Source organism: Pleurodeles waltl, chromosome 3_1, assembly GCF_031143425.1.
Source record: "Pleurodeles waltl isolate 20211129_DDA chromosome 3_1, aPleWal1.hap1.20221129, whole genome shotgun sequence".
Taxonomy (NCBI): Eukaryota; Metazoa; Chordata; class Amphibia; order Caudata; family Salamandridae; genus Pleurodeles; species Pleurodeles waltl.
The window spans coordinates 677,683,622-677,696,670 of record NC_090440.1 but is presented as its reverse complement, the minus strand read 5'-3'; the positions used below and the strand labels follow the sequence as shown (position 1 = coordinate 677,696,670).

The 13,049-nt window shown below is 44.7% G+C and overlaps 1 protein-coding gene across 4 annotated transcripts in view; it reads right to left on the bottom strand.

The window, feature by feature from the left end:
• Positions 1–1,208: 1,208 nt before the first annotated feature.
• The window catches only part of LOC138284476 (PRKC apoptosis WT1 regulator protein-like), a 317,310-nt gene continuing 305,469 nt past the window's right edge, over positions 1,209–13,049 (bottom strand). For all 4 annotated transcript variants that reach the window (XM_069223277.1, XM_069223278.1, XM_069223276.1 and 1 more), the window contains one exon: positions 1,209–8,558. In XM_069223277.1, coding sequence (XP_069079378.1) covers positions 8,472–8,558 — 87 coding nt within the window. In that variant the 3' untranslated portion in view covers positions 1,209–8,471. The remainder of the gene's footprint in view (positions 8,559–13,049) is intronic.

Sequence of the window (13,049 nt, the reverse complement as noted above, 5' to 3'; positions counted from 1 at the left end):
GTATGATAGTGACTAAAAAGTTCAACTGTGCAAAGTAAGGGTGCTGTGAGTCACCACCAAAAGCAAAAAAAAGAGGTTTAAAATTGGTTATTCATCCGTTAAACACCATCATTTAATCAGTCTAATATAACAAGGATGAAGACCAAGGTTAAAAACAAAGTTTTGAAAGTAAGGTTGAGGATTATGCTAAAAAAACCTTTCAAAAAGTAAATAAATGTTGTAGAGTGTCCTAAACATTAAAAAGAACCTCTATGTTATGGTTGACATGTTTCGCGTCTATTGGTCCATCCGGATCCATTGACGCTTCATCAGGACCTACGTAACTAGATAAACAGACCTCTTTAAAGTGTGTATCATCAATAAAGATTACTTGATGTCTATATCTCTAACTTTCACTGTGAAGTCTTAACTTTGTTCCTACTATTATTTATTATAATTAGTGTCACCTTGAGTCCCAGAGACGCTTTACCCATGGAACCTGTTCTCGAGTAGGAGGTGGTAAGCATTTACTCTTGTGTGATGTCCCGTTCTTTGTTTTTATACCAGAGTTTGGTTACGTCAATTCTCATCTAATACTTGAGATACATCATAATCGTTAGATTTGTTCCATGCTTTTTTGGCCTTTGTTTTTCTTTGTTTTTCAGTGTACCTGTATTACGAGTTAACTTAAGTAAGTGACCGGTCTCCATGTATCTTTATTGATGATACACACTTTAAAGAGGTCTGTTTATCTAGTTACGTAGGTCCTGATGAAGCGTCAATGGATCCGGATGGACCAATAGACGCGAAACATGTTGACCATAACATAGAGGTTCTTTTTAATGTTTTGGACACTCTACAACATTTATTTACTTTTTGAAAGGTTTTTTGAGCATAATCCTCAACCTTACTTTCAAAACATTGTTTTTAACCTTGGTCTTCATCCTTGTTATATTAGATTGATTAAATGATGGTGTTTAACGGATGAATAACCAATTTTAAACCTCCTTTTTTTTGCTTTTGGTGGTGACTCACAGCACCCTTACTTTGCACAGTTTAACTTTTTAGTCACTATCATACAAATCCGGCTGAGAGCCCCACTTTGGGGTGCCCACTAGGCATTGCAGCGCCGGCCTAGTGAGGAGCTATTCCCGATGATGATGCTTGTCATCCAGAGTGATGCTTGAGGGCTCTCGCTCCTGAGATTACAGGTCTCCCCTGTTTTCATTTTCTATATTTTCTCTCTTGGAACAGTGTACCTTTATTTAGTCACTATTGTTGGGAGACTGTACACTGGACCATCAACACTCCCGGTCCCTTTCCTTTTGTTGTGATATTATGAACAACATAAATGTAATGTTCTGTTAATGTAGACAAACTTAACAATAAAAAGATTCATGTAAAAAAAATGACTCCTGTGGGGTTTGACAAAGGCTAAAAAAAATGACTGGACTTCCTAAAGGGCTTAGATAGATCAATGTAATACCAGAGTACCCAATTAACATCAAGAGTGTGAAGGACCCTTTCCACTATAAATTCTGGTTATGGGATGAAGATGGAGAGCTGAATTGTCTGGTTCATGTGCAAAGGTGAGACAACTTTGAGCAGATGTTTGGGGTTGGTACGAAGAACTATGCTATCCTCGTAAATGTGGATGAATGGTTCCTGTGTTGTAAGAGTCAGAAGCTCACTTGTGCATCTGAGGTAGGTGACTTTAACTAGGAAGGGCCACCTTCTAAGACTGAAGGTCACATGAGTTGTGTGGGGCCCACAATGAGATTCCGCACAGGTGTGGGGAGCTTTTCCGAGGTATTACCATCTTAAAATGCTCCATGGAGGTACATTAATGACTGGGACTCTGAAAACAAATGTGTTGGATGTTTTGTAAGAACTCGAAAATGTGGTTAAGTGTAACTGAAACCTTATATCAGGCTTATATGTGTATATTGCACAAGTAGTGGGTTTTCTTGCCCCTCACAAGATAAACATGCTCTGGAAGTTTGAGATACCTGAACTCTAGGAATTCAGGTGCCTGATCGCAAGGTTCAGCAGTCTGGGAACTGTGTGTCTGAGCTGGCCCTGATGCCGAGTGAACAGATCTGGCCTGAGCAGGAAGCTTCTTGTGAGAGAGTGAGAGGCAGAAAAGCGTAGGCAAATTTCCTTACCAGTTTATTCATAGTGCATTACCCACATACTGCAGGTACTGGGAAGCATTTTCAGGAGTTGTGAACAGGTTTATGGTCAGGCTCCTCCACCAATGAAAATGCTTGTAAAGGAATTAGGAATGGAGTTCCCATTCGTTGACCTGTTGATGCATCCTGTTGAGCAAAGTTACTCTCCACTCCTGAAAAATGCTCCACCATCAGGTCAGTGTTGTTGCAGTTGCCCACTAACAAATTTCCTGATTCAGAGCAAAGAGCTGGGAGAAAAACTTTCCCATTGCTTCTGGATGTAATACATGGCTGTAATGTTGCCCATCTTTATTAGAACTATTTTGCCCCAGATGAGTTTAAAGAATGTTCTAAGGGCGAGAGTGATGTTTAGCAGCTCTAGGTACTTTGTGACACAGCTGGTTCCGAGGGTCTAGGCACCTTAGCCATCTCATGGAGGTGAGCATCCCACCACACAGGAGATATGTTGGTGGTGAGAGTCATTTCTGGAAGGGGGTCTATAAAAGGCCCACTGAGGAACAGGTTGTTGCTGTCCTACAAAAGCAGACAGTGCTGAAGCCCGTTCATTGCCGTCCGTTCGCTTAGGTATGGTTTTCTTGTTACCACGTTTAGAAGGAGTCCAGGAAAGGCAGGCCATGTGCTTGTGATGGTGTAACATTTTTACATTGATGGTACATCCAGGCATGTGAAGTAGGGACCCCAATGTTTGCTAGGCATTGACATTAGCTGCTGATCGTGATCAGCCAGTCATTCAAGTATGGAAAGACATGTATGGCGTTTCTGCGCAACACCAATGGGAAAGACAGGTCCCATGAAATGCAGGGTCAGTATTGATTTGCATAAGGCAGGCATTTATCTAGAGTGGCATGGTGGGTGAAACATGATGGGCTGGAATAAAGCCCAAGGGATTGCTAGTAGCTGAGATTAATCCACCCATCACCTTGTTGTTGCTGGAGTTGCTATTGCTACGCAATTTGTTAACACATTAAAGCCACAGTGACTCTGAATTTTAACCCCTTGAACTGGTAGTGTTGTGCATTTACCAGGGCCAGCACTAACATGAAGTCACCATGGCGGAGCAGCAGGGCGAACATGTGAAAGTGTCTGGAGACGATGCGCCTGTTAAATTGCCGGAGGCCTAGGATCTTCCAGAGGAAGCTGTCCTTTTGGGAGATGAGGATGTAGAGAAAGTACACCCCACTAACCAGTTGCTGTGCAGAGACTGGTTTGATGGTTCCCTTTGCAAAGAGCGCTTTAACCTCTTACTCTAGGAGCTGGAGGTGGCCAGAACTTAGGATGGTGGTGGGTGGGATGGGGTGGAATTTGAGTCAGTGCCCTTCTCCCACAATGGCGGGCACCCACCCCATCTCAGATGATGTCTTTCCACTGCGAGAAGAAGTCCCTTAGTCTTCCCCTAAGAGGTGTGGGGTGATATGGGGATGGGGGGGGTGGAATGAATGGTAAGTCACTTTTTTTCTGGCAGAGGTGCCACTAGTGGATCAACCTCTCAGCCTCTATCACAGCAGTTTCCTTTGCAGCTCCCCACTGGAAGAGTTTGGTTTACTGGGGGTCCTGAAAGGGCTGTAGGTATTGTTGGTTTGGAGGTCTCTGGCCTGAGCCTGCCAATTTTACACCATCCATGATTTTTCTTGATTGTTGCCTGCAGGAGGCAGATCTGGTACTGGGGTATTGCACGGTGCCTACTGACTTTCTAATGTCTGTGTCCTCCTTGATGTTTTCTTTTGAGTATCTTGGCTACCTCAGGGCCTAACAGATGCTCCCAATCAAAGGGGGCATTCAAGTCATTCTGATACCCTGAGTCAGGCTTGTCTGCATAGGAGGATGCTAGTGTTAATCCTTTTAGCAACAGTATCTACTGGCAGAAAGAGTCATCTGGAATTGGAGTTGCTGATGGTTTTTGCCCTCAGCAACTAGCTCTTGTCCCAGTCTTGTGTGGGGCCCTGGGAAGTGCTTCACTAGCCCCTCCATTTTAGGTCGTACCAAGAGAATAGACCCACAGAATAGACAATGCACCAATGAGTGGCTGCTGCAACAGCTACGGTCTTCCCTGCCAAGTCCATTCCCTTGAACTCCTTATCAGGTGGTTCAGCATCCTCTGTGCAGATACCATCCTGTGCACAGCTAAGGAGTCAGGGGCTACCTGCCCATGGACGTTCACAGGGCCATCGGAGGCACATTTGTACTTTTTTTTTTAACCCTTAGAGTGACAACTTTGGCCTTTATGGGTTCTTTAGAGATGTATGTGGCCGACCTAAGCATGCCCTTCAGCATGTGGAGGTAGTGCATTGTTCACTGTGTTTTGGTTTTTAGAGAGGGTTTTGCCTAATGAGTGGTCCTCTCTTTCCTTGATGGTGTCAGGCAGCTCGTATTGCCACATTGTAGCCCACAGAATCTAAGATGGTGACTCCTTGGCAGAGGCGTACGGTCAGTATCCTCTGGGGTCAATTATGTAGTCTTCTGGCTGGTTCTCTCCCTCCCAGAGCGTGAAGGGCTCGTCTTCAGGAACCCATGGGGAATAAGGGCTCCCAAGATCTGATTTACTGTTCTGTGGATCGGAGGGAGAGAAATTTGTGCACAGCATCAGTGGTGGAGGTGTTGTAGGTAGCAGTGGTAATGGTGGTGGACTAGTGGCAGAGTCCATGACCCTTCTCAGGGTAGGTAACCTCTTGAGATTGAGGAGTGGCTGATCTTCAAAGGGCAGCCTGGGCTTCTTTGGGATCCAGCAAAGTGCTGAAGCTGGGTACTTGGCAGAAATCTTGCCCGTGTCCAGATGAGTAAACATTTTCTTCTGCTTTGCATCAAAGGCCCCAGACTGTTTTTGAAGCTCAATCCCTCGTTGGTGTCTGAGCTCAGCTTTAAGGGAAGGCTTCAGCTTTGATTTTGATGGCTATTGCGGAGGAGCTTTCAATCAGATTTTGACTCAGAATGCAGCTTTTTGGGGCCTCGAGGTTAAAATGGCATCAAAACATGTAGCTTGGTACTTTGAATGGGGCTTTGGCTGCAGTCCACCTAATCTCAGGCCCAGGACATCCTCGTCAGAGGAGACAAACTCAAAGGTTTCTGCTGTTTTGGATGACTTGGGGCTTGGAACACAACTCCCACATGAATGCCATAGCTACAACAATATCTGGATCCTTGTAGCAATTTTTAGTCATGGGTGAACACCGATCATGTCTGTGCACTGGACCAAGGCCTGTCCCATGGATTGTGGTCTTCTTAGACCAGGAAAGGTGCAACAAGAGCTAACCTCGTAGTGGTGAAGGGCTACTGCCCCTAGCAAGAGTTAAGTAGCACACTCACAGGTGTGGCATTATGCTGTTTTTGTAATAATGATCAGTAGAGTGAACAGGCATTTTAATCTTAACTTGTGTCACTCGAGTGGGGGCTCACCAGCCCACTCATGTAAAGTTCTGCTGCTGTGTACTTAAATTGCCTTTGGCCAACATCATGTTAGTATGTAGCGCTGTGCAGCACACGTGTTTGCTAAGGTGTGCTGTAATATATGTGTGCCTGTGTGTGGTACATGGAGGCCTGTGAGTTCCATGTTGGGAACCCGGGCCTTGGAAAAGCATAGGTAGGTGAGGGAGACATCCCAGGCAGGTTTGTGGAATGCTTGCATTCCTGAGAACTGGGTGGGACATACACACACTGGAGGAAGGATGAGCCAGGCACTCCTGTATATTTCAAAAGGGCTCTTCGATTCTGGAAAGATCACTGGTCTATGGGGCATGGGCACATTATTGGAGAGATGCTTGGGCTGATAAGGAAAACATTGCAGAGACAGGAAAGGGAAGGGATGTGCTTTTGTAGCTTTTTGTTAGTCATATGCGTGAGCCTGACATCCAGGTGTGATCCTCTAGTCACTCCCATGGCCAGTGTGGTGGGGCTCTCGAGATTGGAGTTACCCCTGCTGTGATAGATTGCTCCTAGGACAAAGAGCAGGCCAGAGGACTGGGCACTTCAAAGGATGCAACACCCACAGCACAAATTTCAAAGACTGAGACATTAAATCACTTCTGTGTCTGGAAACAGATTATGACAAAGGGAGCTTGAGTCTTAACATGACTTTTGCCTGTGTGACCAGAACTGGGTAAAAATGTCTGTGAGTCTTCCCATCAGGACATGAAACAGGATAATCAAGACCACTTGCCTTGGACCTAGAGCACCAGCAACTTTCTGCTGTCTGAGCAAATGGACCCTGCGAGGAGGAGGAGAATGCCTGGAGGGACTGAGGGCAATGGGGATCCAGCCCATGAGCTGCTAAAGTCAGCAACCCCATATGCCAGGTGGCGCTATCATGAACATTAAGGGCTGTTGCCCTGGTGCATCTCTATGACCAAGAAGGTCCACTGCCCTATGCATCTCTGGGACCTGAAAGGGTTGTTACCATTTGTTCCAATGTTTACGACCTTCATACCAGGTGGGGGCTGGTGAGCAGAGAGAGGGCCGTTGCCCTTGTTTGGCATGCAACAATGAAGTGTAGATGATTGTGACCTGTGTAATCAGAGCATCTACTTTGGCAGTAAAAACAAGGAGCCACCTGAGACCTGGAGTCGGAATCATGGGGACTTACTACATAGTGGGAGGAATGCCATGGACGTCCAGCTGCATTTCTTAAAGCAACTCAACTGTCACAATGTCACACTCCGAGGCCTTCTGTAGCGCAACACCAGCAGGAGATGGTAAGACTGATTTATTACTGGGCCGCAGAGCCAATAGAATACCTTGCTCTCACTATAGCTCTACAGCCCTGAGGCTCTTTGACTTCAAAATCCATCGTGAAACTTGTAAGAAGACTTCCACTCACTACTGGGGCCTAGCCTGTATGCTGCCTCGCGTAAATGGGGAATAACCACAGTCAGTGTACAGGGAAGTGGGATTCAGTCTCCTGCCTATACAACACTAGAGTGTCAGCCTTATGAAGAGCCTGTATTCTCTTTGGTGTGTGCCTATTTCACTTTGTATTCATACATAAATATTACCTTTTTTATAAAAGCAAATATCTGGCTGGACATTTATTAGTTGGAGTTCCTGAGCATATGTTGAGTAAACCTTGCCCCTAATTCCCTCTGACAATCCTTGGTCTGCTCAACCAATAAAACCACTGACAGTCAAGTTATGAAAGGCTATTACTTGGCCCAGTTAATCAGGACCTATAGTTGGTCAGGCCCACAATGGGAGGAATAAAAGGCCATAGCCCCCACGGTTTGGCCCAGTAAACCCTCTGTGCCCCATGGCCCTCTGAAGGGATTCTGACATATATCATTTCCAACGTACAGTTTTGAAATGTTTCTCTAGTAGTAATTAATTCATGAAATTGCCATGTGCTTTGTAAATCGTAAAGAAATGTTAATGATTTAAAAAATGCCTTAAAATGTTTTAATGCTTATTGTACTAATTTGCGCATCTAAAGAATGAGGCTGTCATAACCAAAGAGAAAAGCATTTTCTTTGCAGAATTTTGATTTTTATGCAATAGAATTAAATCTTAGCAGGGGATGTTTAGGAAAACAATGTTATTGCAAGGAAAAATTTTAAATGCAGGGGATCCAGATGTAGATTAGAGGAATCCATATGAAAAATACAAAAGAATCCTGCCTGAGCTAAAAGGTGCTCATGAATGAGTTCAAGCCGGGATCATAGATGAGCTGAAACTATATTAACTTAGCTGACGCGAATTATACTAAAGTAATTGAGTACAAACTGTTAATGTTGGTTTAAAACAAAGGGTACAATCAACATAACGATGGACAGAAACCATAAATTCTCAATTATTTACTTTTGACAATTTCAGGTAGTGCTGCTGCTTCAAAGGCTCCAACTGTGCAGAATAGGTAACTAACCAAGAAATGACATACCTAACCAGAGCTTAAATTCAGAAACTCTTGAATTGATTCATCGCACCCTTTTGTACCTCAGCACAGGGTGACAGTGCTAGTCAAGTTGGGAAATAGCCCCCAGAATGAAGAGTATTCTCCAGTAGACTTACTTCTGCCTGCTAGGGAATGCAAGATTTTTGCTCCTCACACATTTATGTCAATCTGCAACTCCCTATGAGCACTCCCGGTTCTTTCTCTATTTCCAGATCCCTATAGACATTGCTGATCCTGAGTCACTAATCTCACCTCCCTTTTCCTTATCCAACTCTAACCCCCTTGGTACCCATGCATCCATCTACCACTCTCCTGCCCTCAGTGAGCAGTCCTGGGTGTCTGTAGTAGGCTTTTGTGCAGAGGGTTGATGGCCCATCCATCCACCTGCAAGCTTGTGGGGAAGGCAGCATGCAGATCTCGCACTCATCTCAACTGCTCAGTTGTCCTACAACCCTGAGCAGGGTCTGGTGCTCCTCTTTAAGTTTCCGATTCTCGTCTTTAGCACCATCCAGATCCTGAAAGGAAAGAAAGCAGTGCAGGGCATTACATATTATAAATAGATGAAGTTGCTGAAACAGATATACTCATTAGAAAATTATTATTGATGTTTATGTGTTTTGAATAATGAAAAGTTTGTAGAGAAACTGGTCGTAGAGAAAATAATGTGTACGTTTGAAAATGTGCCCACAGGACATGTCAGCCATTTATATGAGATTGTACTAATGTAACTGAAACTGTGTGAAATAATGAAAAATGTATAAGAATAATGTAGTAATATGTCATATTGAAATGTATAACCTATGTTTTGCATTAACTTGTAGTGCTAACGTAGCTGGAATTAAGGCCTAGTCTTCCTAGGCCTCGCACACGAAGAGCTGAAATACTAAACGTGCTGCAAGAAGCTGAATGCATGACCTGTCCTTGAGCCATCCGATGTTAAAGTTGCTTGGCTACAATTTTCTGCAATGTACCAGTGGACAGGAGATGATGAAGACAATTTGATACAATTATGTGTAGAGTAGGCTAAATGTACTTTCCCAGGACTTGAACAATGGAGGCACTGACTGAAGAGGAACATGCAACTATTTTGATACCTGAAGAGCCGGACGATGAGGACATTGTATAGTGGACCAATCCGCATCTTGTGAAAGGAATAATATTAAAATTGATAGATTTAGTAAACTAATATTATAGGTTAAAGTCATATCTACTGACTGACTGACCAATTGGAAATTAGGAGGATGACTGAGAGACCCTAATAAATGCATATGTTTCTTCAAGTTCTGATTTGATTATGTTATTGACGTTACATTAATGAACTAATAATCAAGCTGATTGAATAAAGTTTGATCTAATAGATGATTTAGTTTTGTAATCAATAAGGAAATAAAAGTGTTGAACACTTTAACAAGTGGTGGTTGTTCGTGAATAGATGGGTTTAGATGGTGTCAATTAAATATTGATGGTTGGGTATGTTGATTTCTGATTTTAGTAGTCACTACATGACTAGGATACTCCATGCGATCCAAAAGGTTCATCGACCTAAATGCTTCCCCTTGTAAGTTTACTTTCTAAGGACCAGACGCGCTAACAGTTTTTGGTAGCAGCTTGATGGTTTGTTTCCTTGGAGAACTAGTTACGTGGTGATTGCTAGTTATGGCGGTAGTTTAAGTTAGGGTTAGTTGTTCGTAATTTATGAGTTTTGAATTGTGTTTTTCTGAAATGGCAATTGTAGCAAAGATGATGTTCCCTTAAGCCCAGAAATGACTTTCCCAGATCATGGATCCCGCTAGTAAAGATGGGTATGTTCTCGGCATTCTTGTGATATCATGAAAGCGGTAGGTTGCGCTTGCAGAGGCTTAAGCAAATCGCAGCTGAATTGTGATGTATGCGAGGTAAAGTAGAGAGTTTGCATACTCTAGTTGAAGTTAGTAGGAGTGTGCGTACTCCTCAGTATGAGAGTAGGAAGTCATCGAACTTCATATGTGTGTGGCGATTTGTGCTAAAAAATAGTCAACGTGGTAGTTGGTGATGTACGGAGCCTGCGTGGTCTAAGACTCCAGAGTATATTGACAAGTGTAGGAGACACTTGGTTATATGTTGTAATCTGCCTGGTTTAGCAGGTTGATCGGGCATGGCCAACAAGTCGGTATGTGAGTTAAATGAGTAAGAGGAATTTTTCGACTGAGATCTGGCAAGTCCTATATGCACCAGGACAGATCCATTGATCAGTTGAGAGTGAAATTCACGGGTCAAATTTTGCTTGCGAATGTGGGAGACTGAGAAAGAGGAATAGCTATATGAGCAAAAGGGCCATTAGTGAAAATCAGTAAGGTTTCTGACGCAATTGTGTACCTTTCTGTAGTAAGCCAGCTCATATGTTTTGGTTATTGGTTTTTGGTTAGTGCTCACAATATTTTGCATTAGTTTTGTGTTAGTTGAAGTCTGGGAGGACAAGCTGCAAGACTTTGTCAGCCGCAGTGAGTGAGTGTGATGTCAGAGTGTGCCGCGCTGGGATAGGTTGGTGAATAAGAAGAGTCACGAGTGGATTGGCAGCCGTCCGTAAGAGGCAATTGGTCGAGTAAGCGGGTGAAAGAAATCTTGGGAGTAAAAGTAATTTCATTATTGAATTGAAATAAATACAATAGAAAAAAATTAAGTTTTTCAAGGCGTTTAGAAGTGCCATGAAGGGTGATTCTTACATTAAGGCGACAGTGGGGGAGCCAACCCCACCGGAAAATTCTCCGGTGTATATTGTGATGGAGGAGCGAGGTGTCGCACCATGTCTTTGGTTGAAACAGTGGTGCAAGATGACAAAGAAGTTAGGAGCTTTAGCGTTTCCAGAGCATGGAACGCTTAATTTGAGAATTTTGAATCAATTGCGAGTGACATTATGGCCCTCATTCCAACCCTGGCGGTCATAGACCGCCAGGGTGGCTGTCCACGGAAGCACCGCCAACAGGCTGGCGGTGCTTCATGTGGTATTCCGACCGCGGCTGTAAAGCCGTGGTCGCCCAGCCGGGTCCGGTGGTTTCCCGCCGGATTAGTCCCGGCTGGGAGAATCCTCCATGGCGGCGCTGCAAGCAGCGCCGCCATGGGGATTCTGACCCCCTTCCCGCCAGCCTGTTTCTGGCGGTTTTCACCGCCAGAAACAGGATGGTGGGAACGGGTGTCATGGGGCCCCTGGGGGCCTCTGCGCTACCCATGCCACTGGCATGGGCAGTGCAGGGGCCCCCTAACAGGGCCCCAGCATGATTTTCACTGTCTTCATAGCAGACAGTGAAAATCGCGACGGGTACAACTGCACCCGTCGCACCCCTGCAACACCGCCGGCTCCATTCGGAGCCGGCTTCTGTGTTGCAGGGCCTTTCCCGCTGGGCCGGCGGGCGCTCTTGGCGGGCGCCCGCCGACCCAGCGGGAAAGTCTGAATGGCCCCCGCGGTCTTTTGACCGCGGAGCGGTCATTTGGCGGCGTAAGTTTGGCGGGCGGCAACCGCCGCCCGCCAACAAACCTAGAATGACCCCCTATATGACATAAAGCCATTACTGAGGCAAGCACAGTTTGAGGCATTAGCGGTTTGGGAGCTGGTAGCCAGACAGCAACAAGAGTTAAAATTTCAGAGGAGAACAAAGAAGGTGGAAAAATCTTTGGTAGAAGCAAGGTGGGATTGGGAGCAGAAAAGGTGGAGAACAGAGACACTACAGGGAATTGAATTATTTCCTGCAATTGCAGAAGAAGATGAGTCAGAGAAAGAAGATACTGCTAAGGGTGATGAGAGTACAGGGACAAAGAAAAAGCCCTATGTAGAAGAAGAAGATTCAGATGTTGATGATTTTATCACACAGTTGCTGAGGGATCGGCCTCCGCCATATGCGACGCTTGAAGGCGGTCCAAGTACTAGTTCTGCCTCAACTGCTCCAGCACAAGCATCGGGACAGTGGGACCAATGCAGACAGACAGTGGGCAGGTACAAGGGGTAGTGCAGAGTTCTCCTAATGCAGGGATCACTTCTGTGGTGCGAGCACAGATACACCCACCATCAATACAGAGAATTTATCCAGATGTGCCAGTTCTTGAGACGATCTCGAACTTAGTGGTGCCATCGGAGCAAGTGCTAATACTAGTTCAGACTGAGCCGACTCCAATGTTATTGCCTCCGGCACAGCCACAGGGTTTGCCGAAGTTTACACCTATAACAGGAACACAGTCAGATGTCACACCAATGATGAGTCAGGCTATAGGGGTAACTTTTCCACAAAGTGCGAGTGACAGGGCAGCTCCAGATGCAATATAGCTACTGATTTCTGTTGGTCCAGCGGTACCTCTATTTGCACAAAAGAAAGCGAGGGCAGGAGATCAGAGTGAAATGTCACAGAGCCTCATGAGGAGGGGAGTGAGTGATCTTGTGCAGATGGTGTCATCTATGGGTCAGACCTTTAATGGATCTAGACCATTAATGGATCTTAGTCCACTTGTAGCACTTCCAGATCCAGTAAATGGTCCGAGTCCAAGTCAAAGTTTGAAACTTTGACGCTGCAAACTCCAGGTGCAGCGATGCAAAAGGTATCAGTGCCAAATGCAAGTAACATCTCTTTACAGGGATTGACAGCTCAACAATTGAGTGAATGGTTGGACAATTTAAATACACCTCCAAATACATCCAAGAGTGTAGAGCAGATAAATCGTGTAAGGTTAGCTACAGAAGTAACAGAGCTAGTTGAGGGAACAATGGGAGTGAACAGGTTAGAATCATACACAGAAGAAGAGCTGAGGTACTTGTGTCCAAGGATTACAAGGGAAGTGAGTAAGATACATAAGCAATTGGCAGAACTGGCAGAAAAGCATGATATTGAGATTGAGAAAACAAACCATCTGAAACAAAGTTACAGACTAGATTTTGAGGCAAAAGATTTTGAGCACATGAGGTCAGCAGGAATGAAGGCTCACCTAAAATAATTACTACAGAGTGCTCAGATTTGGGGAACATTAGAGAAGTGGGAAGATAG